Source organism: Anopheles maculipalpis, chromosome 3RL (genome assembly GCF_943734695.1).
Source record: "Anopheles maculipalpis chromosome 3RL, idAnoMacuDA_375_x, whole genome shotgun sequence".
In the NCBI taxonomy this organism is placed as follows: Eukaryota; Metazoa; Arthropoda; class Insecta; order Diptera; family Culicidae; genus Anopheles; species Anopheles maculipalpis.
This window is the reverse complement of record NC_064872.1, coordinates 64,769,003-64,795,824: the sequence shown is the minus strand read 5'-3', so window position 1 is coordinate 64,795,824 and position 26,822 is coordinate 64,769,003. Positions and strand designations below refer to the sequence as shown.

The following is a 26,822-nucleotide window of genomic DNA, read 5'->3' as shown; positions in this document are numbered from 1 at the left end:
AAAAAGAAAAAAAAACCTTTCCTTTTCAAAGCGTTTAAAACACATTCTTGGAAAGTTGTGCGTCTCCGGCTAACCAAAATCAGAACATGGACGGCGATGATGTTGCCACGATTTTCCGGCTCGTTTTGAAGATTTGGTCCAAAGTTCGTCCAGGTTTGGACGGATGAAGAAGCTTTAAAACCAGTTTTTGCCTTTCTCGGGGGCCACAGTTGCATGCCGTAAGGTGACGATATTGTCGTCGGTTTTTCGTCTCGAAAAAAAAAAGGAAAAACTACTTGGAACAATGCAAATGAAGTGCATGGCAGTGGATTGGGAAAGCCGCTGCTATTCATACCGAAAACGAATGGCATGAATGGTTTTGCTGCTGGTTTTTGATTGTAAGGTTTTTTTTGCCGTCCTTTCGTCCGAAAAACACCGAAAAATGGTGCTAGAGCTGATGGCAACGAACAGAGAGCAGAGATTTGTCTCATATACGAATGGTTGTCTCGTAGGTTCGGCCAACACATCCCAGGCGCCATCTAAGCCACACGGTAGGGTATTCGCTTACGCCTCGGTTCCGGTAAAGATAATGGAGTTTATTGCCGGGAGCCAATGGCAAAACAAGGGAACGTCTGTCACCATTTTCGGTGAGCATTCGGCAATAAGCAGTAGCAGTGTGACTGTGGTCCGGTTCTTGCATTTGTGATGGACAGCCCCGTTGAGGAGGAAGTGTTGGCTAAAAAAAAAATAGATTGAACAGTTCAGATGAAAAAATACTGTGTGGTTTGCAGTACAAATGCAGCATTGAGTTTCGAATATTAAGTTTTCTTGAACTGATGTGAAAGAATAGCATGAATTCTGGAGCGAATTGTTATTTTTCTGCACTCCCACACAACGTACCAGCATTACAAATTGAAGTACTTCTAGAAATTTATTTTATAAAATAGTTAGGATTAAAAGACAGCTTAAGTCACATCTGCTTCTTATGAACGGTTGAATTGCCTGATGCTACTATAGTCCTATCCTTTTTACCCAATTCATCAATGACTGCATCATCGTTCTTCCAACTGATGAACACCTTCTTTTTGCTGATGATATAAAAAATTTTCTCCCCGTGTCTTTGTCTTCCGACTGACGATCTCTCCAACGCACTCTTAGTGACTTTTCTGTTTGGTGTTTGAAAAATGGGTTGGTGCTCTGCCCCCCTAAATGTTGTGTCGTCTCTTTCGGAAGGCCTTTTGCTGACCGGCTGTTATGGAACTACTCCGTTTGCGGCACCTAAATAAGTAGAATAACCACCATGAAAGATCTTGGGGTCTGGTTGAATGAGGGACTCTCATTCGATGAACACATTAACCATGTAGTTAATAAAGCCTAGGCCTAATTTTCTGCATGGCTTCTGAGATCAGATATTCTTTATGTTTAAAGGCACTGTACTGCTGCTGGGTTCGCTCCGTTCTGGTTTATGCAAGCGTAGTGTGGACCCCAGCCGGAGAAACCGCTAAGCAGAGAAAAGAGTGGGTTCAGAGGAAGTTTACGGGCCTCGCTGTCCGCAGAATGCTACACGGTTACACCGTTCCTGTGCCCTCATATTCTCTCATTTCTGTGCTGCAGTATGTTGTGTCTAATAGATATTAGATCCCGCCATTCGCACGCGCAGTCCTACTTCATCGCCTGTATCCTTTCCTCTGAACTCGACGTTCCTTCACTTCTAGCTTCTGTACTCCTGTATTTCCCTTCTCGTCGACTTCGTGATAGACCACCCACATTTATCCCTTCGCGCCGTTCGGTTTTTGGCCAGAATGATCCTTGGTTAAGATGTTGCGTCTCTTTCAACAGAGATCACGAGCTGTTCGACTTCAACTTTCCTATTTACGACTTCCGAACCCGCGTTCTAGAGTTCACTACCTTTACTCCATGAAAATCCTTCACCTCTAATGACTCCTCATAATAATTCCACCCCCATTCCTACCCTACGTTAAGTACATGTATATGCAGTACGTACAAAAAATTTCCGTCTCCAATCGGACTAATTAAAAACACACTATAAACATTTTTTAAACCAATACATTAAAAGAAAAGCTAACAATATTAGAATAAAGTTTTCCCCGCTCATAAAGCTCAAATCAATCTACAAGCAGCGCTCAGATTGAACTCGAAGAAGAAGTACCAAATATTGCATATTAAATGGATCATATGCTTTTGGTACGAAAACACATCTTATAACAACCTCCCTACGAGACTATAGCCCATCTCTACCGGTACTCCGACGACGGTACCTAGTCGGAAAGATAAAGTTTTCATCCCCCATCCGACCGACCAGCAACGGTGAGCAATGCGACACAATAAAGCAAAATCGAAAACGAAGCAGGATTCCATCGGCACTCTCCGAGATGTTGGTTGAGCTAGTCGAAAAACACAATACAGCTATTACGGTCGTCTTGCAATGAACGTTAATCCTGTCCGACCTTCGATCACCGATTGACCATTTCCAATTGCGCTACGGGAGAGATCAACCGTGCGAGGTGGGAGGCGTTGGGTCGGCGGCATATGTTGTACAACAACAGCAGGCGAAACTTCACGTCGGTGGCTGACATCAGTTTTATTGTCATTTATTTAGTATCTACATTTAGGCGCACGGAACATGGTGAAGCGAAGGACTCATAATGCTGTTTATGTTTTTGATCGATACGTTTCAGGAAGGGGAGTTTAGGTGCGTTTTTAGAGGGATGTGTTGTTGTACTTACACATATGTATTTTCAGGGGAGAAGCTGGGCGAGTTAGCTAGGGAAGAAGGACACACAAAAATATGTCCATTCATCCAAGCGGTGAAGAAACATCTCCAAAGCGTATGTCATTATCCAGGCTACAGAGTAGCCGCACGACAATCCTTAGTCGTCTCTGAAGCATACGACCAACAACACCCGTGGTCGTGGTCGTGTGGTCGCTTAGCTGAAAGATTTAAGACAACAAATCGTAACCGGTACTCGGGTGCGGTACGGGTGTTTTACGACTGGTGGACTAATAAATAACCATGTTAACAAGATTTTAATAGCTGATTCACCAGCTTTCATGACCATTCGTGAGAGGTCCATGATTCGTGTTCTTATGATGTGGAGCTGGGAGGTTTTTTTTTATTATTTTTTGGAGCTTTTTGTACTGTTGCTGCGGTTAGTCTCCCGGGCTTGGACGTTTCCTATTCATGCTTGATGTCAACAGTGTCCTGTTGCGGCTAATGTAGCGTTGTAGGTTCTTTATTTTCGAATCCCCGCCAAAATCGCCCCCTGTAGAAGCCCACAAAACGAAAAACCGTTGAGGGTTATTAATGTTATCGTTTTGTTATCAATTTTATGCCTCCATTATCTCCATTCAGGTTGGGATAAAATACAGCGGCAATAAAAGACTCGGACTCCGAACGGAACAATACGAAAGCTGGTGTCAAATTATTTGGCCGTGTTGTGTGTACGTGTGGTGTGGATTTACTGTTGGGGATTATTATTCCACGCCGTACCCTGCACAGAAATGTAGGTTTTTTCCTTCCCTTGTGGGGGTTGTTTTATGTAGTTCACGCGCAGTTTAAACACAAACATGTTGGCAATGGGAAAATTGGTGTGGTGGTATTAAAAATTCAGTACTTCCCACTTACGGCTCATTACGCCTTTGTGAAGCTGGTACTGGACAGTACCTTGTTGACAGTACGAAAATGTTATAGTTAATAAAAACGCCACATAGACACACACTTGCTGCCTCGTTTGCTCGGTTGATCCATTTTTGTACTATGGATGAAGCGGTTTCGAACCACCATTGCCAGTGACATCTATTGAATACGGTCACGTAAAGTTGTTATCACTGGCTAGTTTGATGGAGAAGTTTTCAACTTTCAGGTGGACAAGATTGACAGCGTCCTAGATACGAGCCAGTCAAGAGGATCAATGCGAGGTTTGTGAGTGTGCGCCTCATGCCATTCGTGTGTTTCCTGTTTCCTCAACCCTTTTCCTTAGTTGCGCCGGAAGTTGATGACGATAGAACGTTCGACAGGTTAATGCTACCAATGAACAGGATAAGCTGGCCGGACATCAGCTTAACAGTTTTCATTCCATAGTATATTGAAACAGTGATGACTACGAGGAGAGATTTCTTGTGGACCTTTGACCCGTTTCGTCGGCAAAGTTTAGACAGTGCTCTTAGCTATAAGTAATAGGAGATGAAAGCTTATGTTATGTCACTAGTAGTGGGAAGTTTCACTACTGGCTATTGCGACACTGGTAGTAAGTTTAGAATTGCTCAAACGTCTGTTGAAATCTACTCGAGCTCGTTGATGGAAGAAGCAGCCAATGATAAGCAGGCGAAAACTTTTCGTTGATTATGACTGACCACTGGAAATGAGGCACCGTGTCGGAAGTTTGGCTGAAGTAGATTTTTGCACTACAAAGTAACAAGCTTGCTTTTCATGCGATACCTTCTACACGTCTACATTTAGAGGATTGAGAAACTCTTCTAACTTCGAACAAATGTAACAGAAGAAGGTAGCTGGTACTACATTACCATGACACGAAATATTTAGTATCCAAACTGGAACACAATTTAAGAATGTTTCATGTGCAGAGGACATTTGTAGGCTAATTAAAGATTGAGTAAAGACGGCGCTTTCTGAAAGGTGTTTGTATTTCATCAAGCATACCGCAAACCTACCTAAACTAGCAGGCAAGGCATGTCTTGTTCTGTTTATTTGTGAAAAACATCAGAAATGCGTTAACATGAAGGGCGTTTTAACGAGCTTCTAAATTGATTGACTGGGGATGTTTTATTAAAGATGGGCGTGGTGTTGTGTGATTTATTGGACTGATTAAATAGGTCAGAATGCTACTGGCAAAGATCGCGATCTGGAGTGTAATCGTCAGATTGTACTCCTTGTTTTATTTTATTCGAAAGTTTGTCCTCAGATCATACTCTACACAAAGTGCATATAATAGTCATGAACTAGAGCGAAACAGTATTGCATACAAAGATTACTTATTGTCAGTTATAGTACTTTGGATCCATTTTCTGTGGATAGCAATGCGCATCGCTACGAGCCCATCCGCGTACAATCCGTACAGGAAATTCATCGACATGCACGGTGCACCCAAATCACCCGGTCCGACCGAATAGGAAGCTTCGATCGTTACGCAATAGGCCAAACCCGCTCGAACGATCTGCTTGTTCGCCTCATCCGTCAGCTGGTTGATGCAAGTCTCGTCGGTATCGAGTTTGCTCGGCACTTCCAGCATATTATCTCGCCCTCCGAATGTTGCCATTGTCGTCGATGCCCAAGGCACATCATTCATACCAAGGTTGACCGACTGCAGCAGCTTTGACTGTTGTAAAATGTTTACCAATCGTGCCATTGCTATGTTGTTGCCTGGGCCTTGCCCAGGCATGTACTCTGGATGTTTAATGATAAGCTGCACAATGTTCTCCGTAGAACCTGACCGGTAATTGGCCGATCCAGCATACACACGGTAAGCGTTGGCGGGTTCCGGATTTACAAACACGGTTGCCGTTGAGAGGATCCACCAGCCGGACACAATCACACCATTTCCGGCAAAGTTCCCGTTGAAGGTGATCGCCACGATGAAGGGATACTGTTCGATCAGTGCATTATCGTCTTGTTGTCGTTTGAACCGTTCGGTTGTTACTAGTCCCACGAAAATGGCACAAATTGCTAACCCAGCGAGTAATTTCATTGTTGGTACTAGCCGCGTGTAAACGGAACTGCACAAAATGGTACTTTTCATTACTTCCTTTAATACCTTTTAAAACCTTTAATAGCTGTTCGGAGCATTGTTTGTGTTTGATAGTTCCGGATATTGAATAATTTCATAATGCGATAACGGGTTGTTTGTAAAACATTAGTTCAAGTTGATGACGTAACGCTTTTTATTGCTGTTGAAGTTCTTGATGATTGTTTATTAATTTTATATACGATTTTAGTGTGGTTTGATGATAAATTTAAATTCAATATCCTATTTTCACAGTCTATGACTCACAACTAAACTGCCTGTGAAAATAGCATGATTCCCACAGTGGGATGTGTGCATAGCGAAAGTGTTAAGCTCGATCATAACAATAAGTTGTGTAGCAAACAATAAAGCAACCTTAAACCTTAAAAACGAGCACGGGGTTCCCCAACTACAAAACCCTAAATGCGAAACTTCTTATGCAAGGCAGTCATCTAGGCAGTCACCTACTCTGTCCACCGTTAAATCCGTCACAGTAAATAGGCTTTGTTATCCTACGATTCACCACACTTTGAACACCAATTTTGTACATGGTGGGAAGAATAAGAAGAATAATCATGATTCTTCTTCTTCTTCCTCGTGGCCTGCTTAGGATTGAGCACGTCGCGTCTACATGGCCAATTCACCAATCAGTTTCCAGGAAACTCGATCTAGGGCTGCAGTCCTCCATCCACGGCTGCATCCGATCTCCGACAGGTTAGACTACACTTGATCCAGCCAACGAGGTCGCTGTGCGCCTCTAAGCCTCGTGCCGAACGGGTCGCTAACGAGCACCTTTTTGGTGGGGCATAAGTCCGGCATCCTCATCACGTACCCCAACCAACGTATCCTTCCGGATTTGACTACCGTCAGGATATCAGCACCGCCAAACAGCTCAGCTAGCTCGTGGTTCATTCTCCTTCGCCAACGCGCCCTGCTCGCACACATCGCCAAAGATAGTCCTTAACACCCGTCGTTCGAAAATGGCGAGTGCATTGGCGTCCTCCGTCAGCATAGTCCAAGACTCGTATCCGAAGTGGACTACCGGATGTATCATGGTGCGGTAAATAGTGCACCATGATAACCCTGTAAAATACGCCTTCGGATTTCACTGCTTACGTTGCTGTCCGAAGTTACGATCGTACCAAGGTAGCAGAACTCCTCTACTACCTCGAGATCGTCGCCGTCAACTGATACTCTGCTTCCGAGTCGAGCTCTATCACGGTCAGAGCCTCCGGTAAGCAGGTATTTCGTCTTCGTCGCATTGATGCTCTAGCCAATTCTATTGGCCTCGCGTTTCCGTTGGGTGTACGCCTCGCACACTGCCGCCGTTGTCCGCACGATGATGCCGAAGCCAAGGAATTGGAGAGATCGGGTAAAATCGTGCCCCGGATGTCGCTTCGCATGACACCCTCCAAAGCGATGTTGAAATATAAACAGGAGAGTCCGTCTCCTTGCCTGGTGAGATTTGAACGATTCCGACAGCATGCTCGAAACCCTCATGATTGTTGTTAGTATATTTGGCTACCTGGTCGACGCAATAGCCCCGTCGTATGTCGAGATAAATTTGTTATTTTGCGCAGATGGTTTTATCCTAAACCGAACCATAGCGACTCTGCCTTTGAACGTGACAATAAATATCAATCCTTAAAGAAAAAAAAAAAACGCATGCAAAAGTAAAATATGCATTTCTAAATTATTGCAGGTGAAATCAAAATTCATCGTCACGATGCCTTGTCGAATGAAACCGGTATTCGGATAAGTCTGACGTAAACTTTATAAGCATATTTTTATCCTACGGATTTTGATCCCGTACTACAGCAGTGCCTACCCTAGAATGAGTGCTGTCCTTTCGTCCTCGGTTAAAAACTTCTCCTTGCAAGTCTAGGAAAAAAGGCTAACCCGCTTCGCCCTTGGAAAGCCAGTGACGCCCGTAATCCCAACGCGTTGTCAGTCGATACGCGGATCCACCGTTAGGAACCGGTCCTGGTCGATCTAGGAAATAAGCCTATCCGTCTATCAGTCCATCGCGTCATCGGTCCACCGAACGGCGGATGCTTCGCATCCGATTTGTTCCCGTCAGCAACTGCTCAAGCCAATTTAAAATAGATATTTGTAGATCAGGAAGTTTAAATAAAGTGATTCTTCTACTACTGCTACTGTAACGAAACGAAAATTATACTTATGAGAAGCTGGTTTTGGTGCAATTTCTATATCTGTACCAATATTTTTTCTACCTTGGATTTGTATTAGCTTGAATAGATAAACACGAATCAGGCAACACAATGCTGCGGTTGACTCACATTCGCACTAAATTACTCACAGTTATTAGAGCATTGTTTATTTAATTGGTTTTGTTTTACAAAAACAACTCCCACACTTCGCTACAGCCAATGATTACCTTTGTAGAAAAATAGCTATCAAGTTTTCATGTAGAACGAAATTGGATTCGATAGTAAGCGAAACGCGATCAAACAATCCGCCGTTTGTAATCTATATTTTCTAATAAATGGTCTTGTAAACAAAGAGCTACTAATAAATCGTGGCTGAATGGTGTTTTGTGGCGCAAAAAACAAAAAAAAAGCACAACCCAGAACAACAAATGGCTTGCGGTAGCATACGTCATCTCACTCACAATTTGTCAGCTTTATTAATGGACAGATGTACAAAGGCAAGCGCAGTTCGGTATATGTCGATTTCGATGCAGTAACAAATGCAAAATTGCTGCTGCCAGAGTAGGAAACGAATGTGTCTCTATTCATCAACTGCATATCTATGGACTTGGTACTGTTCAGATGAATGATCGAGAAGGGATAAAACTGGTTCATTTTTTACATATTCGCTTCGCAAATGTGAAGCTGTGTCTTTTTTTGTTTTGATCGTAGCATTATCGCGTGCACAATTAAAATGGTGCTTCTTTTGATGTGTACGCTCTCGTTCGCCGACAGTCACCATATTCGAACAGATTTTTATTCATTTGTAATTTATGAGCTTATCGGAGAATGTATATTGCGTTCGAGAGGGATGATAATAGATGCATCATTGCAATCGTTTAACAAACCTATAGCACATGTTTAGTAATTGTCAGAATTGACGTTGCACGGTAATTTATGGCTTGATTGAAAACCTAACAACAATGCGTGTAATGTGTTTTCTGATTGTAACAGAAAAATCCTATGGTTTCGTGTGGAATATTTTACCCAACCGCTTACAGCGAAGCATCCAATTAACTATAGCTTATGATCGATTTTCCCAAGCATACAGTAAAGGCACGACTTTCAATGAATATAAAAACTGAGGAAGAAATACATGCATTTACAGAAAGTACACCAACCCTACTAAAGGGCTATTCTGAACAATTTGTTGACATTTAATAAGCAATAAATATTCTCCATCGTGTTATCTTTTCATCTGGCGCTAAATAGCTTCACGGGCTGGCCCATGCAAAGGTTACTGGGCCACCTTTACAACCTTCACATGCGGGTATCCTCAACAAACGTAACGAAAAAAAAAAAAAACGACAAAAACCGGGTTCCTACCCTACGGGTAAGTGCTCTAATTTCCTCACATCCGGATCAGAAATGAGGTAGAAAAATTGGAGCAACCACACTCAACACCAGTACACCGGAAGTGTTTTGAAACGTAAATTGATTTCGCCGTGCACCGGGCTCACTGACGTATTGTACAAAACATCGAGAGCCACTGTCGTTGCTGCTACTATGGCATTGAATAGAGAAGTGTGAGTGTTTTAGTCGGTAGTACGGTAGGCACATAAACCCTTTGATGTAATTATTAAAGCTCACTCATGCTCAGTTGACATTGAGAGCAAGAATCCTGGTCGCTTTGATAAGCGCATGCTACGGATTGTTCTACAGTGGCTCATTAATAATAGGATCATTAATACAAGTCATGCATTTTAATTCCTTCGTAAAGCTTTCTGATGTTGAGATGTAGCACCAGGGCCAGGATGTAGGATGTATGTGATGTAGCAAAAATGTAACAAACCATAATGGCTGGTAGAGGCTTGACACTTGAGACAAGCTGTACAATGATGCAAATCAGACACAAGCGGGAGTTTCAGCTAGTAGGATTTAATTATATTGTGAATTCATACACAACACGACTAAGGTTTCAGGAATGAAAAATAATAATCTGAAACGATTCCTGATTTAGCATACCTGCTATACATCTTTACAATATTTTATTAACATAGAGCTTGCTTAACCTCATAGAAACAAACAATTCTCCATACCATAATTTTCTGAGCGACAATTTTTTAAACTCAAGCAACCTACATCAGGAATGCTAGAAATGAATGTGTAGCGATTTTGACCAAGCGCCCGGTAAAACAGGAAGATAAAAGAGACTACCAGCGCATGAGGCCAGTGAGTGGCGCAATACAACATAATATCAATCCAAAACAACCAGTGCTCCAAACATAACTTCATGCACATCGAACCATAGCAATCAGATAGAACAAATGACGAATAATGACTGGTACATTTTAAGCAGACCCAGCAATCGATCGCGCCGCAAACGATCAGTATAATAATAGCGACACGTTTTTTGCAAGAGCAACAAGCGATTGCACCGCGACATATTTTGTGCGTACGTAAACATTTCTGTACAAAATGCAATCATAAGAAGAAACCCAACAAGGGAACATTTTTCGGCTACAAAAAGCAACAACTATTATAAGAATTGGTTATAAATAAAATTATCTTCTCGGTCTCTGATGAGCTGTCTAGAGAGAAGGTGCAACAAACCAAAATTTGCGATCAATTCTTTCTAGAGGTTTGAGTGTACCCCTACACAAGGTAAGGCCTTAAACTTCCAACATGCCTGAAAGGGATATTACTTCTGAATATCCAAAGCCGCCTGGCCGCCGATCAGCATCGAGAGTCCCCCTACCAAAGTTAAGGTCTCGATGTCTCCAACGTTCCATTAAGGGAGATTCTCATCCAGAATCTTTAGACTACCTAGTCAGTCAAAGAATCTCTTCTTTTCCACCACATGTCGTATCGAGACCCATCCGTTATCTTCCTCTCCACGACTCTGACATTAATATGAAAATGGAGTTTTAACGTTGCTGATGTGTGCATGTAGTTCTGGATAATTTTGACAGTTAAATTATTGTTTATAACTCGTGATCGGCATAGGAAAACAAGCAATACGTCATTCGACAGCTAAAAGTGTACGGAACAAGCAGCGAAAACATCCCGTGATGAAAAAAAATGCAAAAAAAGAGTACATTGTGGAAGCGGATCACATGCATCATGATGATCCGCGCTGGACGCGACAAACGCCGACACGGTTAACACCCAGAACAACCGGTGGCTGGCTAACTGCCCAGCGGACGTGCCATGGGTGCCGGAAACCAAGTTCCCCCAGACGGTGATGGTGTTTTCCTGCGTGTCATCGGAAGGGGACGTGATGCCGCCCCACTTTTTCGAGCAGGGGCTGAGGCTGAACGCAGACGGGTACATTACCATGCTGGACACCGTCGTAAAGCCTTGGATTACGAGAGTGGCCAACGGCAGACCGTACGTGTTCCAGCAGGATACCGCTCCGTGCCATACAGCCTCCAAAACGATAAAGTGGTTGGCGACCGATTTCAACGACTTCACCGCGCCGAATGTGTGGCCTCCCAGCTCCCCGGATCTTAATCCAATGGATTATTTCGTGTGGGGCGCGGTGGAACGGGTCACCAACAGAACCTCCAGCAACACCAAGGAGGAGCTCAGGTCCGTTTTCGCGGCCCTACCCCGCGAAACTGTTGCCAGGCCTTGTTCCCGGTTCTGGAGACGGGTGGAGGCCGTAATAGAAGCCGAGGGCTCCTCAATCAATCTTTATTTCGCTTTTGATAATCATATTTATATAACAGATGGCGTTTTTTCTTAGCGTCTTAGTATCTGCTATCTATCTATGTCAACCTAAATACGTAGATTGTCACCGAAACAATGATTGTTTATTATTGAATACTGAGCACATTGGATAATCTGGTGTACTGTAGTTCAATCTAACACAACAGGAAAAATTAAATAAAAATGCATGCTAAAAATAAATCGAGATATCCTTCCTACGAAAAGCATGACCTAGTAGAACTTCGGACTCGAAAAAAACCGAAGGAAAATTGAATTTAACTAAGGTTAAACATGACATTCTGTATCCAGCCCAGAAAGCTAGCTACTCTGGTCGCAACTGATCCCTCGTTCAATCCTCCTTCATGCTCAGCAAACGCAAACACTGCGTACAGCTCACCGTTTGCCACCATCGATGCACCTGCATCGTTGTACCACTGGCTCTGTTCCGTACCGGGTGGAGGCAGCAGACAGAAACCATGCTGTTGCCAAATAACTTCCTTTGCCGAATACTCCTTCAGCAGACTAATACAATCGACATTGTCCGAGATCAGGCTGTAAGCAGCCGCACGTAGATGCGTCGTATCGTGCTCATTCTTCCCGTAAGATACCATCACCACTTCAACGGTTTCCGGAAGTTTGGTAGCAATGTTGATTGGTTGTATGGTGTCACTGTACTGTATGGTACCGCGTACTTGCACCATTGCGATGTTATTGTCCCATCCGATGAACTCGGGATGTCGTACGATTTTTCCTACCTCGTGCCAATCGGCTCTGCCGTGGAAATCGTCCGCACCTAGCCCACTGTTGTGCTCACTGTCCGGATAATGGTAGACGGCACTGGCGGCGGTTAAAATCCATTTTGGTGTAATTATAGCACCATTTCCTACGAGTTGGCGCATGTAAGCAATGGCTGCAACGAACGGGTATTGGCGGGCAGATACGTCTTTACCACCGACATGGCGTATTTGGGCTTGGGTGTCGAGTGTAAGGAAACTAGCAAAACTTACTGCCAGGAACAATAGCATTTTAAAAGCAATGAACAAGAAATAAACCATTACCTTCCTGTTGCTGTTTTGTTTTGTTTAATATTGTTTTCGTTACATGATCGAAGAAAATCGACTGTTTAGTAAGTAGACTCATTAGTTCTATGTTAGCTGATTGGATGCAAATAATTCAATTACTTCACAAGATTGCATTAGCTTTCAGAAGTAAAAAGCAGCACCACACGCATCGTTTCAAAGCACTTTTATGTCTTAATATCCCAACCTTACAACAATTTTTTTGTTTTCCTAATATCGTATCGTTCCTAAGCTCCGACCGAACTTTCCACCAGATCAACTATGAGCCACCATTGTACTCTGAATCCAATCCGCAAAGCTGATAACGCGTGTTACAACCGACCCTTCGTTAATGCCTCCCTCGTCCTCGGAAAACGCAAACACTCCGTACAGTTGATTGTTGGCAACGACCGGTGCACCCGCATCATTAAACCACTGTCCCTGCTGTGCGCCACGGTACGGCAGTAAACAGTAACCACGGTGCTGTATAACCATTTCTTTTGCCAAACCGTCCGTCAGGAACGCTACACACTCGTCGTCTGCGGATATGGTGTACGCAGCCTCCCGTAGATGCTGCGTATCTTCCTCATTGGTCCCGTAAGAAACCATTATGACCTCGAGATAGTCCCTATCCGTGGTGGCCAGCGCGATCGGTTGCACCGTATCGGTGTACGTGATTGGGCCTTTCAAGTGTATCAGCGCGATATTGTAGTCCCAACCGACAAACTCGGGATGTCGGTAGATCTGTAACACCTCGTACCAGCTCCCGGTACCGAGGAAGCTGTCCGCACCTACCTGCACATCGAACAGGATGTCTTGCGGTGCATATACGGCACTGGCGGAGGTTAGAACCCATCTCGGTGCAATGATTGCACCATTTCCGACGAGCTTACGGGCGAATGCTACACCTGCCATAAACGGGTACTGACGGACCGACGCATCTGCTCCACCGAGTTGACGAACTTGTGCAGACACGGAGCTGCAGATGCAGATTAGTGCAAACAGCACCGAAAGTAACTTCATCGTGCACTGGGCTTAGCGAAAGAGCGTTGTTTGCGGGGTTTTATATTACGGAGAACGCTCAGCGTATGATTGGCTAGCGTTGATAGGAGTAAGAACAGCAAATTAAAATTTCTCAATTAAATTATTATGAAAACAAAGTCACGTGTGATTCGTGTGTTGAACAAAGTGGAGAAAATTGAATTACCTATCAGGTCTGGACCAGTAATTGATTTTGATGTTTATGAGGGTAGCTGTCATGTCCTACTTAAGGCAAGTTGAAACGGTTGATTTTAGGTTGATGAAACGATTTCTTTTATTACTTTTTTTGTATTGATAGCAGGTGAGTGCATAAGAGTCAACAGAAACGTAAACTTTAACAGCCATTAACTTCTCAAATTTGTGTTAGAGCAAGTTTGTTCACCAGTTCTAACAACACCTGAATATATGCAATTATGGTTTCGAAGTTAATTATTTATCGTTTCTTCAGATTTTCTAACTGCTTTCTTTGGTTTTCTAATGTGGACAACATTAGAACAACCCAAATGTATAAGAAAGCGTAGTATTTTTCCGCAAAGTGCTAATTGTTCAACGCATACTACACCAAAACCGTACCAATCAACATTAGCTCTCGCAGACAACCACAGAAGAATACAGTTTTCTCTGCCACAATCAATAGCAACTGACCAGAACATTGCCGCCGGGCAGGGTCGCTTGAAAACACGGATTAATTTGTCGTTATCTGCCGAAACACTTGATCCTGAGACGGGCGATGGTACTACGCAGGGTGGAGATAATCGAAATATCATCGAACAAAACCAATTCGTCAGCATTGCCCCACACCGACGATTTGCTCTACCCGATTTAGCCCAACCGGACCCCAGCAATCGAACCCCAGCGTTCGCAACTCGCTTGAGCCACTATTATCGTGCTCGCTTCAGTCAATTCCAACGCGAAGGTCATCCCTTCGGTTTTCCGTTTGACAAAAGGGCATTCGAGCGCTACACACTCATCGGTGGAAAACGATATGTCCGGGGTGCCCCTCGGTGCCTATGGATGGCGGTGCGGTACTTTGCGAAACGGTGGTAGCTTCCTGTCAGTGACAGTGCCTTCGGGACTGTTTGGCGACAGATCAACAACGTGTCCTGCCGGTTGTGCCGTAATTCGGCACATCCTGCCACCACCACCGCTCTTCCCATCACAACCAGCCAGTCAGTGCGTTTGTTCATCAGCCCTTCGGAAGCGGCAAACCCGGAGCACCCGGGAAAAGTGAAACAGATAGCTCCGGAGTGTCGGCGAATTATCTTCGCCCCTGCCACCGTTTCCTGCTACCAGCCCTACCCGTTGTGCACCGCTTACTCGCAAACAGAAATTGAGAAAATGCGATACTTTCGCCCGGAGAACCGGAACGCGAAAAGTGCGCGTACACTTCCCTCGGCCTCTGGCTCGGAAACGGAAATCCAATTTAATTTTGACATTCTTTCAAATATTGATGAAGCAGCGAAATGTGTTTCATTATTGAGTCGGCAAACAAGCGCATGGCAGGGCGAGCAAGCCGACAATCCGGATGGGATGAATCTCTTTTCTCGGTTTGACGGTTTAATTTCGTCCACCGAGGAATGACATTCGCTATGGTGACTGATTTCGGGAAACAGCTTGGTTCTGAGCTTTGTGTGATGTTGTGTGTGTGTGTTTTTGGTTTTTGGTTTTGCGTACCTTCCTTTTTATCGTTTTGCGCTGCAGAAAGCTCCGAGGAAATGGAACGCACTTTTCAGTGGACAAATTTTTCCCAAAAATTCAAACGAACGGTTTCGGTTATGTTTGTATTCACAGCTTCCTGCACACTGTAGCTCGGGATGACATAATTAAACTAAAACACGCTGCAACACGGACACAACGATAAGTTGCGCTTGTCGCAGTGAGGATGCCGTTGAAGCCGTTAATGCAACGCATTTTGTATCCGGCAGCTGGACACATGTTTTATGTCAAACTTTTGAACACACATCAAACACTTAGCGGTGGCACGGTTTTCATTAAAATCGAATATGAATTATAGTGGAACTTATCGTTCGAAAATTTCCGGAATCAGTCCGTGATCGGTAAATAGAACTCATAATGTTTGCATAAAGTCAATGTTTTGAAATGTAGCGTACAGCGTCTATGGTAAGCGAAAATTTAAATACGCCCGTTAATGCTTGCACGAGAGAGACAACTCATTAGCTATTGATAAAAGCAGCGATGCGTTAATGCTTATTTCGAATAGATGTTAGAGCGTTATTAAAATTATTATTTTATCCCTCGTATACCTTTCTGATTTTTATCATAAGAGGTTTTTATGAGAAATTTATCATAGATTGTAGATATTTTCTTTGAAGCAATACGGCCTGAAGCAATGCTGGCCATTCTACCACAATAAAATAACACAAGCATTCTGGGAAACCAGCTAGATCGTATCTGTACAACAACATGAATCATAAAGAGTTTTGTTTTGCTATATTTGTTGCTTTAATAGGTCGTATTTGAGGAGTAAGAGCAAATATTTGATGCTCAAAAACTATTTAAACAACATTAAAAATCTAAATCAAAGTTAAAAACCATGCTCAAAGACAGTTACAAAAACAAATTATTTGTTTATCATAAGACTAGAGCAAATGGAAAGAAAAACAAAACAGAAAAATAAAGTAAAAAAATGACAGAGATAATAGGTTGGTTTTTGTTTCTTGCTTCTTTTACTCATTAAAGTTTTTTATGTAGATGAATAACCATTCTGTGAATAATAATATCATTAATAATACTTTTAAATGAAGAAAACTTTAAGCTTTAGAGCTTATTGATTTAAGCTCTAAAGTACTTTATTTGGTTTCTTAAATTTTATTTAATTTCTTTTCTTTTACTCACTTCAATAACTTTTTTCATATTTTTTACTCTTTAATTTTTTTCACCTGCAGAAATTATTTTTCTGCAGGATCATCTTCTCCATTTTTATTTCTCAATGACCAGATCTTCTCCATGCGGCAAATCTTGGAGAAGAATATGATAGAATACCCAGGATCAAACCCAAACCAAGATTCCGGCCAAACTGATCAGGCTTGTTAGAATCACCATAACCAACGTCACATGCCAGGTGAAGGTGAATGGAAAACTCTCAGGGTCCTTTCGCGTCCTGATCCTGGCGGCCAGCCGGTCATTCTACAGCCTGAGGAAACATCTTACCTCAAAAAAACCCGTCGCGACAGTCGAAGCTGGGACTTTATCATTACCTTTATAGTCCCAGTACTCACATATGCCTCTGAGACTTGGACCCTGTCGAAAACAGACGAAGTCCTCTTAGCTGCATTCGAGAGGAAGATGCTCAGTAGGATCGTTGGCCCCGTATGTGTGGAAGCTGTACGAAGGACGAGCTGTGCGGACTGTATGATGACCTCACCTTCGTGCAGCGAATTAGGCTCGCCAGGCTCCGATGGACCGGCCATGTTATACGCATGGTACCAGACGACTCAGCTCAGAAAGTTCTTTTAGGCCGTCCACACGGACAGAGGAGGCGTGGTAGGCCCAGATTGAGATGGAAGGATGACGGATTGGTGGACGACGGCGCGGAACCGTGAGCGATTCAGGACTCTGCTGCGGCAGGTCAAGGTACAATGCCGTATTGTCAACAAAGCTTATGATGACTAAATTGTACAAATATAATGGTAAAGCGTTTCCTCTTTATTCTTTGCCTTATTGGCATGCTCGGACAGTAAAATATAAGATCAATTTTTCAAAGTCTAATTGAATTCTTACTCTACGTCAGTTTGCTTCAATACACGTATGCTCAGAAAATCAGAAAAACTTCACTACACGCATCGTACCGCATGGAAAAGTTTGGACGTGAAATCAGTTTTAAATAAATAAACCATCCAACCATACCCTACCAACTATGAATATCTTGCATGCACATCGATTGGCCCGGTTCCAGATCCTAGAAACAATTTGCCAACAAAACTACCATGGTTTACTGTTCAGTAAATTTACGGTAAATGGCGTGAAGATGGTAGGATAAAGGTTGGACGCTTCATTCATGTTTCAAATTCCACCGAGACATCATTTCAAGCCATCAAACCACACAAACCACAACATAAATTTTCCGCTATTGCTTTGTTTTTTAGTTTCGTTGGCATATGGGAAGGCTGTCGATTGGACGAGCGGAAAAATGGCCAGATCACAACACACAACAATGTTTAAAGCATGTGTTCGGTTGGAGAAAATTGATTTTTTTTTGTAAGTTTTATGTTGATTTCGCTGTCTTATTTTTCGGATCAGACACTTTAGGAAATAATCAACTGGGCTTTTGAAAATTACTTGAAACAATTGAAAAATGCTTACATGTTTGAAGGATTAGTTTTGTTTTTAATGAAGGCATGATAGTTTTGTCACACTTTTTTAGAACAATCTCAACTGTGTGCAAAATGCCACTACATGCGTACACTTCAGGAGCTTTCTAGCGGCGCGCCATCCCCGGGACGGTGCAGAAAGGGTTTCACATTTACCACCTGAATGAGAAAGAAAATGTAACCTTTTTGCACACTTTTCATCGATCACTTAAAGCCATTCTTCGATGCAATCGTCAAGTACGTTCGTTGTACCATTGGCACGATAGTCATCCAGTGTCCATCGAGGCATGGTATTATGCACCTTCCCCACAACTAACTAGCTGCAGCGTTCCTACTCCCTTTTAGGCCCACCATTTAGCTCTTTCCACACCGTATAACACTTGTCTGTACGCTTCACGTACCCGAGACATGCTGCTAGCGGTGCACGAGTCGCTTCACCCGGTGCGTTCGGTCCGATTAGCTTTGCGTTGGAAGAGGGACTATTTCTGTTACATCTAAGACCTGTGTACAGCTGCAATGCTACAGTCCTCAGCTTTTCGAGGACTCTCGGGGCTTATGTTTACTCGTCTCTTGCTGGTCTCCCAGCCAGGTTGCTGCAGCTGTTCTGTGACCGTGAGTGTCAGCACTCTAAGTGGCCATCGTTGGTGTCGTTCCCGGCGTGATACTTGTCCTGGTTGCAATCGGAGTCACATTACCGGTAGTACCCACATATAAACAAGCATTCATACACACGCACACACTCGCATACTAGCTGTTTGACTCTCTGAAGCACCTGCCAGGAATGACTGACACGGAATGGTCTAATCATTTTATTGAACACTTACCAATCGATGCAGAAAGGTTCTGGAAATAGTGCCAAGCTGAAGAAATTCCGAAAATATCACCACCTATACGGTAAGAAAGCACGGAAATATTGATTTCTATTACGGCATCAGTTGAGCAGTGGAGTGAATGATCTTTTTGAAAAGAAATACAGGTTTTTTGCTAGGTAATATATTTTGTTGCATGAGTTTTGTGGCAACAAATGTCACAGTTTACTTTACTATTTACTGTACTAATGTTAATGTAACGGTTTGTTTTGTGATTGAAATGGCATATTTTTTGTGAAGGAAACAATCGTGAAATCAAAAATAAACGGTAAAACAGTAAGGTAAAACGCCTAACTTAGTTACCAAAAACTATGATTGCATACTTTCTGGCCTTAAATTTTCATTAAAACAAGAGGCAGTAGTGTTGTTTTTTGTTCACGAATGCACATACCAGCAAATAATCATTCGCGAACGAAACAGCAATCACATACTCGAACCGACGATCCAGAGTACAAGTTGTTGATCTTTAACCTACTGAACTCTGGGATCCAGAGACTTTTGGGTTTCATCTGTAGTCAGCCAGCATCCGGTTGACATGTAATTCTTTTCTACTGTATCGCACGCACACACACATGAACTCTCAAAGATAACAGCATGGAGCCGATTACTGCAGTCGTGCTGTGTGAAGAAATTTATTGCTCCGACAGCAATCACGATAAGCTATCGTAGGCAAACAGGTAAGCGGTTATGGTGCTCGCTTTCTCTCGACTCTCTTAGGAAGCGCTTAAGCACACATCTACGCACCCACAAACGCGCATGAAAGAGCACCGTGCCACGAGACCTCAACTGGCATTGTCGCATGGTGTGGTGTGGTTCTGGCGGCTAGAATCTACGGGGACGACGAAACAAGCGTACATAAATCAGAGCATCGTCATCGTCCATCATCGGCTGGCGGGTTCGTGGGCAAATATGAGCCAGCATACAGACGTCCTTATCATGCACGAGCCATAAAATCTGACTTCAAACATTTCAAACACACGCATTGACTCTTTGGTTCGAAATTAAAGTCACCCAAGTAGGCCGCTACTTGGAAGCAATTATTCAAACGCAAAGATGTGTTGCGGGATTGCATACATTTCGGCGCGCGAAACCATCGTGTGTCACAAAACCAATTAAACGTGTAAGCTTTACTGAACTGTGTAATACGGCCAGCGTGGCGGAGGGTAATCAAACATCAAGCTTGGTTTTAATGAGATTAATGGTAAATATGTGCCGGTGGGTGGAGTGAGCTATTTCCGTAGGCGAGATTTTGGCGGACCAGTTTTAAGGTAGAAAACTATGCGTTGTGAAATAGATGCTGCACAGAACTTTTCCGAACAGAGTTAAGAATTTGGCTAACTGATCTGATGATGTGGTGTAGAAAATTTCTTTATCCACCGTAAAAGGCGTCTTGAGAAAGGTATTCTTTTTTTGTAAAATGCATACATCTAGACGAGAAGAAATGATTCAAACGCTCATCTGATGTTTCGTCGAATCCATTTTTCAAATTTACAAACTGAATTAAAAATACATCGACTTTCGTACGCAGCAGACTGTAAGATTTTACCGAAAACGAGCCACCAGTTGCGTTGCTCAACTCACAGCAATAGAAATTTGGTACGCACCAACGCAAAAAACCATCAAACAGTTTAAAATGCGCCCTTCGTAGCGTGTATTATTTGTAAGCACAGGCAAGAACGCTTCCGGAATTTTGTACGCACCCGATCGGATGGTCCCTTCTTGGTGGCTGGCTTCAAGCTTTCAAACTTGCCCACACTCCCGCAGCAAAAAAAAAAAAAGCACACAAAAGCCTCAAAGCTGCACCGCGCACCGGCCGCTCGCTCGGGCGAAATTCAATTCGTCGCAATTTAACGGATGAAACGTGATTGAATGCCATGAAAACTAATTTAATTACGGTAAACTAATTAATGGCATGGTTGAGCTGAAAAGCAGAACGTTGTGTAAGAGGATGGGAAGAAAAGGAAAGGAAAGGGAAGGGAAGTTTCCTTTTTTAAATTTATTTATTATTTTCTTCCGCCTGTTGCTACTGCCGCCGGTCCGGTTGGTTAGCTTCGGTGTTTGTGTCCCGATTTCGCGCTACTTATGTGTGCCTTCGCGATGTTTTCTGTGTATGGTTTTGTGGTCACAGCTGCGATGGTTGGGATGCTGTGCGGGGCATAGATCGAAGCCGCAACTACAAACAAAACGTTCGCAAAAAAATGTGTTGCGAAAGGGCTGAGCAAGAGAAATGGGTCAGCAAGATGTTTATTGATTTAAAGTTTGGATTATTTGACGGTTAATTCAAAAGATTTGTAGCTATTTTAAATTTAAACAAATACATATACATAACATATAACATAAAATTTTATTTTACCTATATTGTGCATACAAATTTCCCAAATATGTTAGCTGAAATAGATGAAAATTAACATGCAGTGCAAATTGCATACTTTTGAAATATTGTTTGTTTGTAGCATCATTGAACATTTAGAATTAAATACCTCCTATTTATCTCTCTTTTTCTCTGTAGTTTTCATTGTACAGAATGCAACAATGCTGAAAAAATTCGACCCTCCGTAGAAAATTGCATTGCTGCAGTACCCCATTATTCTATTTTACACAAATTTTATTACCCCGGGAAGAATCTCATCGGTTAGCAAAATTTAAATAATGCACCAAAAACTGACCATCAGCATCCCGGAACAAATGCAGACAACGTCTTTTACTTTGTGAAAGTGCCATGACAAAATAAACCAAGGTCCAACCCATCCTGGCAGCAACACAGTTTGCCCAGTTTGAGTGCATAAAGATGGCATTTGCAGGCACACCCTTCCGCTCACTCTGGGCCTCCGAGCGTTTTACTGTGGGGAAGTTTTGTTCAAAAGGAAAAATGTTTCCTTCCTCGGAATGCTAATTGATGCAGTTTAAGGGAGCAATGCGCCTTTACAATGAGCATTACGGGATAGCGTGGCATAAAGTTTAGACGCTATATGCGTCGCCAGCAGCACCAGCAGCGGCAGCCACATGGCACATGGCACAATAGGGTAATTCGGGAAACGTATGGTGCTATAAAATGTGTGTGTGTGTGTGTGTCTCGTGCCTTTGGTGGGCAAGCGTTTTGTAAAAATTTAAATTGTGCCGCAGCTTAAACTTAATACACAGCTGTGTAGAGCGGTTGAAGCTGTACATGAGCCAAGAGTGCAATAAAGGAAAAGTGAAAATAAACAAAGGCTGACTGAGTGATAAAAAGTGAAAATCAAAAAGGAAGAAGATATAATTTGCACGCCAGCAAGGAACTGTGACTCAAAGCAACGGTGGAGCAAGGGCAACAGGGAAAGAGCAACACGCGGAAGAAGCAGTTAAAATTCACCCAATATCCTTTACCACGTTTAATCGAGCCATCGTGCCACCGTCCTATTAGCCGTGACGCCGTGATCATCATTATCGTTATCATCGTTATCAACATCATCATAAATTCGTCGTAATTCACTCGCCAGACACTTTGTGGAAGTGATGAGTGGATGGTGTATTTTGTGCATGCCGAGCACGTAATGAGAATAAAATTAAAAATGGAACCGTTCCGTTCGTAAAAAAAACTTAACAACAAGTGTTCATGTGTCATGCTGATGACACAAACGACCACACAGCATGATATCGTCGGGGTTTTCCCCCTTGTGGAGACGGTCGGTCCAGGGCCTCAAGTTTTCTCTTTTTTGGTTTTCCATGAGTGGTTTATGGAATGTGCCGTTTCGATGTAAAACTGTCAAATCAACAATCAGAAGACACCACGGTGAAGAAGCTTCATTTCAGGGAGCTTTCAGTTTGGGACCTTGAAGCAAATATACACCGGAGAAACTTAGCCTCCGGAGTAACTCTATTGCAACTTACACCGGAGTAGTTCTATTGCAATTTCAGAGCAGTTTCAAAGCGGCACAGATTTGCTAGGCAACATGTTCACTACCACAACAACTCCATTTCGGAGCAGCCGAACTCCGCAACAACTCCCACTGAAGCCACTTATGCAACTCCCACAGAAGCCACTTAATGTCACTGCTACTCCACTTTTGAGTAAGTAAACTTTAGTATAGAATTTGTACTCGTAGAGGATTACCAGACAATCAGTGTGAGGTTTATCGTGCATTTCGTGTGATGCTGGAGTTTTCTGGATCACAAAAGTTTGTGAGGCCCCTAGTCTGTACGATTTCCCTGAACAATGCACCTTCGGATTTCGCTGCTGACGTTGTTGTCCGGTGTTAGGAGGTTCTTCTTCGGTAGAGGAGTTCTTCTTCGACTTCAAGATCGAAGTCTTCAACTGATACTCTGCTTCCAAGTCGAGATCTATCACGGTCAGAACCTTCTGGCAAACCGCTACAATGTTTTCGTCGCATTGATCCTCCCATACCCAGTTTCCACTCGTCTTGTGGTTCTTCCTGGATAGCTGGAAGCCTCACTAGACTCATCTTGAACAGCTCGGCCCATCGGTGGATGCTGATTTGTAACATTTCAGCTCTGATGACGGCTTCGTCCAGGGTTCCTTTTCCTGATTCGGTATATCCTGCAAGTGTGTCTAACGAAATATCTCTTAAAAACTGTCCATAGGACATGTAGGTTGCGGCACATATTAATCATGGGAGTAAAATCGCTTAGCATCATATTCAACAACCTGTAGAACTTGTGAGTTTCACCTGACCTGAGATAGCCGTTGCATCTGCTGCTCATTCTACTTGTTTCTTTACATGTACGTTATTTCAATTAAATTTTTATCTCACATAGACCTGAAAGCCTTTAACAATGAACCCGGAGAGATTGTGAATATCCCGAGGGAGGAACTATTTCTCAGCCACCAGTATTTGCAAACTTTTTTGTCAAGTTACATACCGATCGATGAGACTGCAATAGCAAACCTTACACAGACAATCACAATCACTAAAGCTTCTCAATCGAACGCAGGTGTAAAAATTGTTTAAGGGACAAATAAACGACTTCAGAGCATGAACGACGGTAGTCTATGAGTTGGTTTGTGGCAGTTCAAAAAATAAGCATGGATAACGATAAAACGATCCTGTTTTAATCCTTTTTTTACACAATAAATGGGACGGTTGTGGTTGATGGCAAAACCCGCACAACCTCCCAAATGGGTGTAAAACGAGTGGTGGGATTAATTTGACAGCAGAAAACATGCGTACGTGCTACGGTTTGGTTTTGGTTAGCGTTTTTGTTTTTTGTTTTTTTTTGGACACCGATACATTGGGCAATGTTTTACCGAATGGGGTTTCGGGTAAGCGGATGACGTTTTTTGTGTGTCGGTAATTTTAATGAATTCCTTACACGCTAGAAATCTACACCCAAAGCATAATTGATTACGTAGGAATGTAGCTATGGAGGAGTTTTGTTTTACGCTATCGAACATTGTCTGATTGACAGCTGACAGGGAAATGGAAACCGTACAGAAAAAAAAAATGTTTGTAACTCACGACAAACATCGATGTACATTTTAAACGCGATTCGATGTGGAAATTGTAGATTTCCACATCGAATCGAATCCACATTTTCCTGATCGGTTAATGCATTTAAATGGATTACGTGATATGTAGTGTCGTGTCATGTACGCCTAAAGTTATGCAATTGGCGTGGCACATTTTGCTATTTTTCCTCTGAATAGATGCACTCAATTTGATATGGTGATCGTTTCAAAAAGGAATTAATTATCTGTGTATTTTAGTAAATGATTTCCATCGGAATGTAAAATAACAGTTGGAATTCGAGCTTTATTGACAATACAGCGAAGAGCCGTCATACTCATACAATGTCGATCACGGTTATACATTTTATTTATCGTTTGTGTCAAACTACTGAAGATACATGTATCTGTGTGTTTCGGGAGGCGCGATCAATGTTGCTACGAGCTTTTTCCTCCATGCTATGACACACGACACGCAATATGCATATTGCTCAACATGTACGAATTAATTGATTAATAAATTGCGCAAGATGGCTACAAGCACTCAACATAAACGATGCATTGTGGTTGCAATTTCATTAATTTCGCTCTCTTTTGCAGCAAATTTATTAACAAGTCGTCTTTTTCACGCAAAATGAATCCATCCGTGTGCGTTTTTAAAAATCATCATTATCATCGGTGCAGCTCTATTTGTGTCTGTTTTTCTCAACCATGAACTGGAGTCGAACCTTGCACAGCAGCAGCTTGGAGGTGGTTACTAAAGGGGCCGGAGAAAGACAAAATAAAATATATCATCGCTTGCCTCTATCGAGAGACACACCGTGCGGTACGTGGAAATCGAATGAAAAAAATCCTTTTACCTATAAATATGGATGAACATAATGCTGATTCAAAATTCGCTTTCGAAATGAGCATAAGCGACCGCAAGATGTTCGAATGGTAGCCATGCAAAGGTGCCCTAGCCCGGTATGGGAAACTGGGCAGGAAGGTTCATTCTCACCGCATACATGAAACATGGAGCGAAAGTGCTGCATCAGCTTCAAAGATTGTGGTCAGTTATTTTTGGCTGCCAACCGGCTGCTCATCAGCCCGCGCGTCATCAATATATGGCACGCCCGTGCGATAGTGAATCGCAAATAAAAATAAAAAAGCCAAGAACGCATACGAAAGCATTAAAAATTATTTGACAGAACATTGTTGCCCGCTTATGTTCTTTTTTTCCTCGTAAGCGTCGTTTTAAAATTTTGTCATTTTTCCAACTAATATTCCTATCCGGTTAACTCGTTCGCATCGCGGAAACGTATCCTCCTCCGGGGCCAGGTGAATAATAATTTGCCCATTAAAACAATTTTTGCAAGGTTTTTTTTTTGTCGTATTCGTTTTGTGTTTGCTGCATTTTCCAGCTTTCCCCAAACTGAACAACACACCAGTGCCGTCGACATTTAAATTTATTATTAATCTCATTATAAAACGAAAAATATTTATTCAATTATGTCCGCTTGAGTGTTGCATGATTTATTTAAATGCTCAATAGGTGCGCATTTGCATCAGTGAAGGGGCACACGCAATTGTAGTGGTTGGAGGTTTTGCGCGTTTGTGCAGTAGAGAGTCAGAAAGTTGCACATTTCATCGAATTTTTTTTCGATATTGCAGTCTTCACTGTCTCCTGAACAATTCTGATAAAAGAAAAGTTAAATGACACAAAGTTTATTTAGTCATTCAGTAAACATTTTGGTATCATACTTTAAAAAAATTCCTCCAATGAGCAAGTGAAACAGTACAGATTAATTTGCTTTTCCAGTAAACGACCATAAAAGAGCAAAAAAGTATATTCATTAGTACGGTAATAATGTCCACTAGCCATGAAGCTTTCAAAAGTAACTAAATGCGCTAAATAAGCCATTTATTCAATCACGTTGCACTTAACCAAAAGCACTCGACACAATTTTCCCACTCCGGCCGTTCGCCCGTTCATAGGACTTCTGACCAACGCTGCGTTGGTGACCCTGCTGTAAGCTGCACGGGAAGGATATGAAAATTAATCCCTACACACAAAAACTGCACCAGAAAGGGCAATAGTTTGCGGGAAGCAACAAGAAAATATAGCACAATGTCACCCAGTGACCATGCCACAGTGCTGGAGCACCATTAGGTTCCTACTCTACACGCAACAGCATCATGAAAAACGACTGCTAGTCGCGCCAGTGCCGTTTTGCAGCGAGAAAACAGTCAGAAAAAAGATGCTCTCCACTTCTTCAAGAAACAGCCTTACCAAAGGGCGTCCAAAGCGAGGAGTGAGATTGTATATTAAACTAACCCTTGAAGATACCGGCGATTAGTTGGAGTGAACTGATCGTGTCCTGTTTTTTGGTACAATCTTAACGTTTGCTTCATTCCATCGGCAGCAAAAGGGCACCCCGGAACGAAACGAACAAAATAATAAAACAAATAGTAGAAAGGCATTTTCTCAGTGTATAAAAT

General features: G+C 42.6%; 5 protein-coding genes across 5 annotated transcripts in view; 1 reads left to right on the top strand and 4 right to left on the bottom strand.

The window, feature by feature from the left end:
- The window catches only part of LOC126563321 (multifunctional methyltransferase subunit TRM112-like protein), a 459,819-nt gene that overhangs the window by 192,237 nt on the left and 240,760 nt on the right, over nt 1–26,822 (top strand). The gene's annotated exons all lie outside the window — the stretch shown is intronic.
- LOC126561339 (GATOR complex protein Iml1) overlaps nt 1–26,822 on the bottom strand; it is a 295,116-nt gene that overhangs the window by 41,601 nt on the left and 226,693 nt on the right. The window lies entirely within an intron of this gene.
- LOC126560890 (prostasin-like) lies at nt 4,989–5,705 on the bottom strand. The gene has a single exon (XM_050216839.1). It carries the CDS (start codon nt 5,703–5,705, stop codon nt 4,989–4,991), a length of 717 nt encoding a protein of 238 aa, XP_050072796.1.
- Nucleotides 11,878–12,627, bottom strand: LOC126560889 (trypsin-like). Its single transcript, XM_050216838.1, has one exon. It carries the CDS (start codon nt 12,625–12,627, stop codon nt 11,878–11,880), a length of 750 nt encoding a protein of 249 aa, XP_050072795.1.
- Nucleotides 12,937–13,683, bottom strand: LOC126562866 (trypsin-4-like). The gene has a single exon (XM_050219460.1). The coding sequence runs from the start codon at nt 13,681–13,683 to the stop codon at nt 12,937–12,939; it is 747 nt and encodes a 248-aa protein (XP_050075417.1).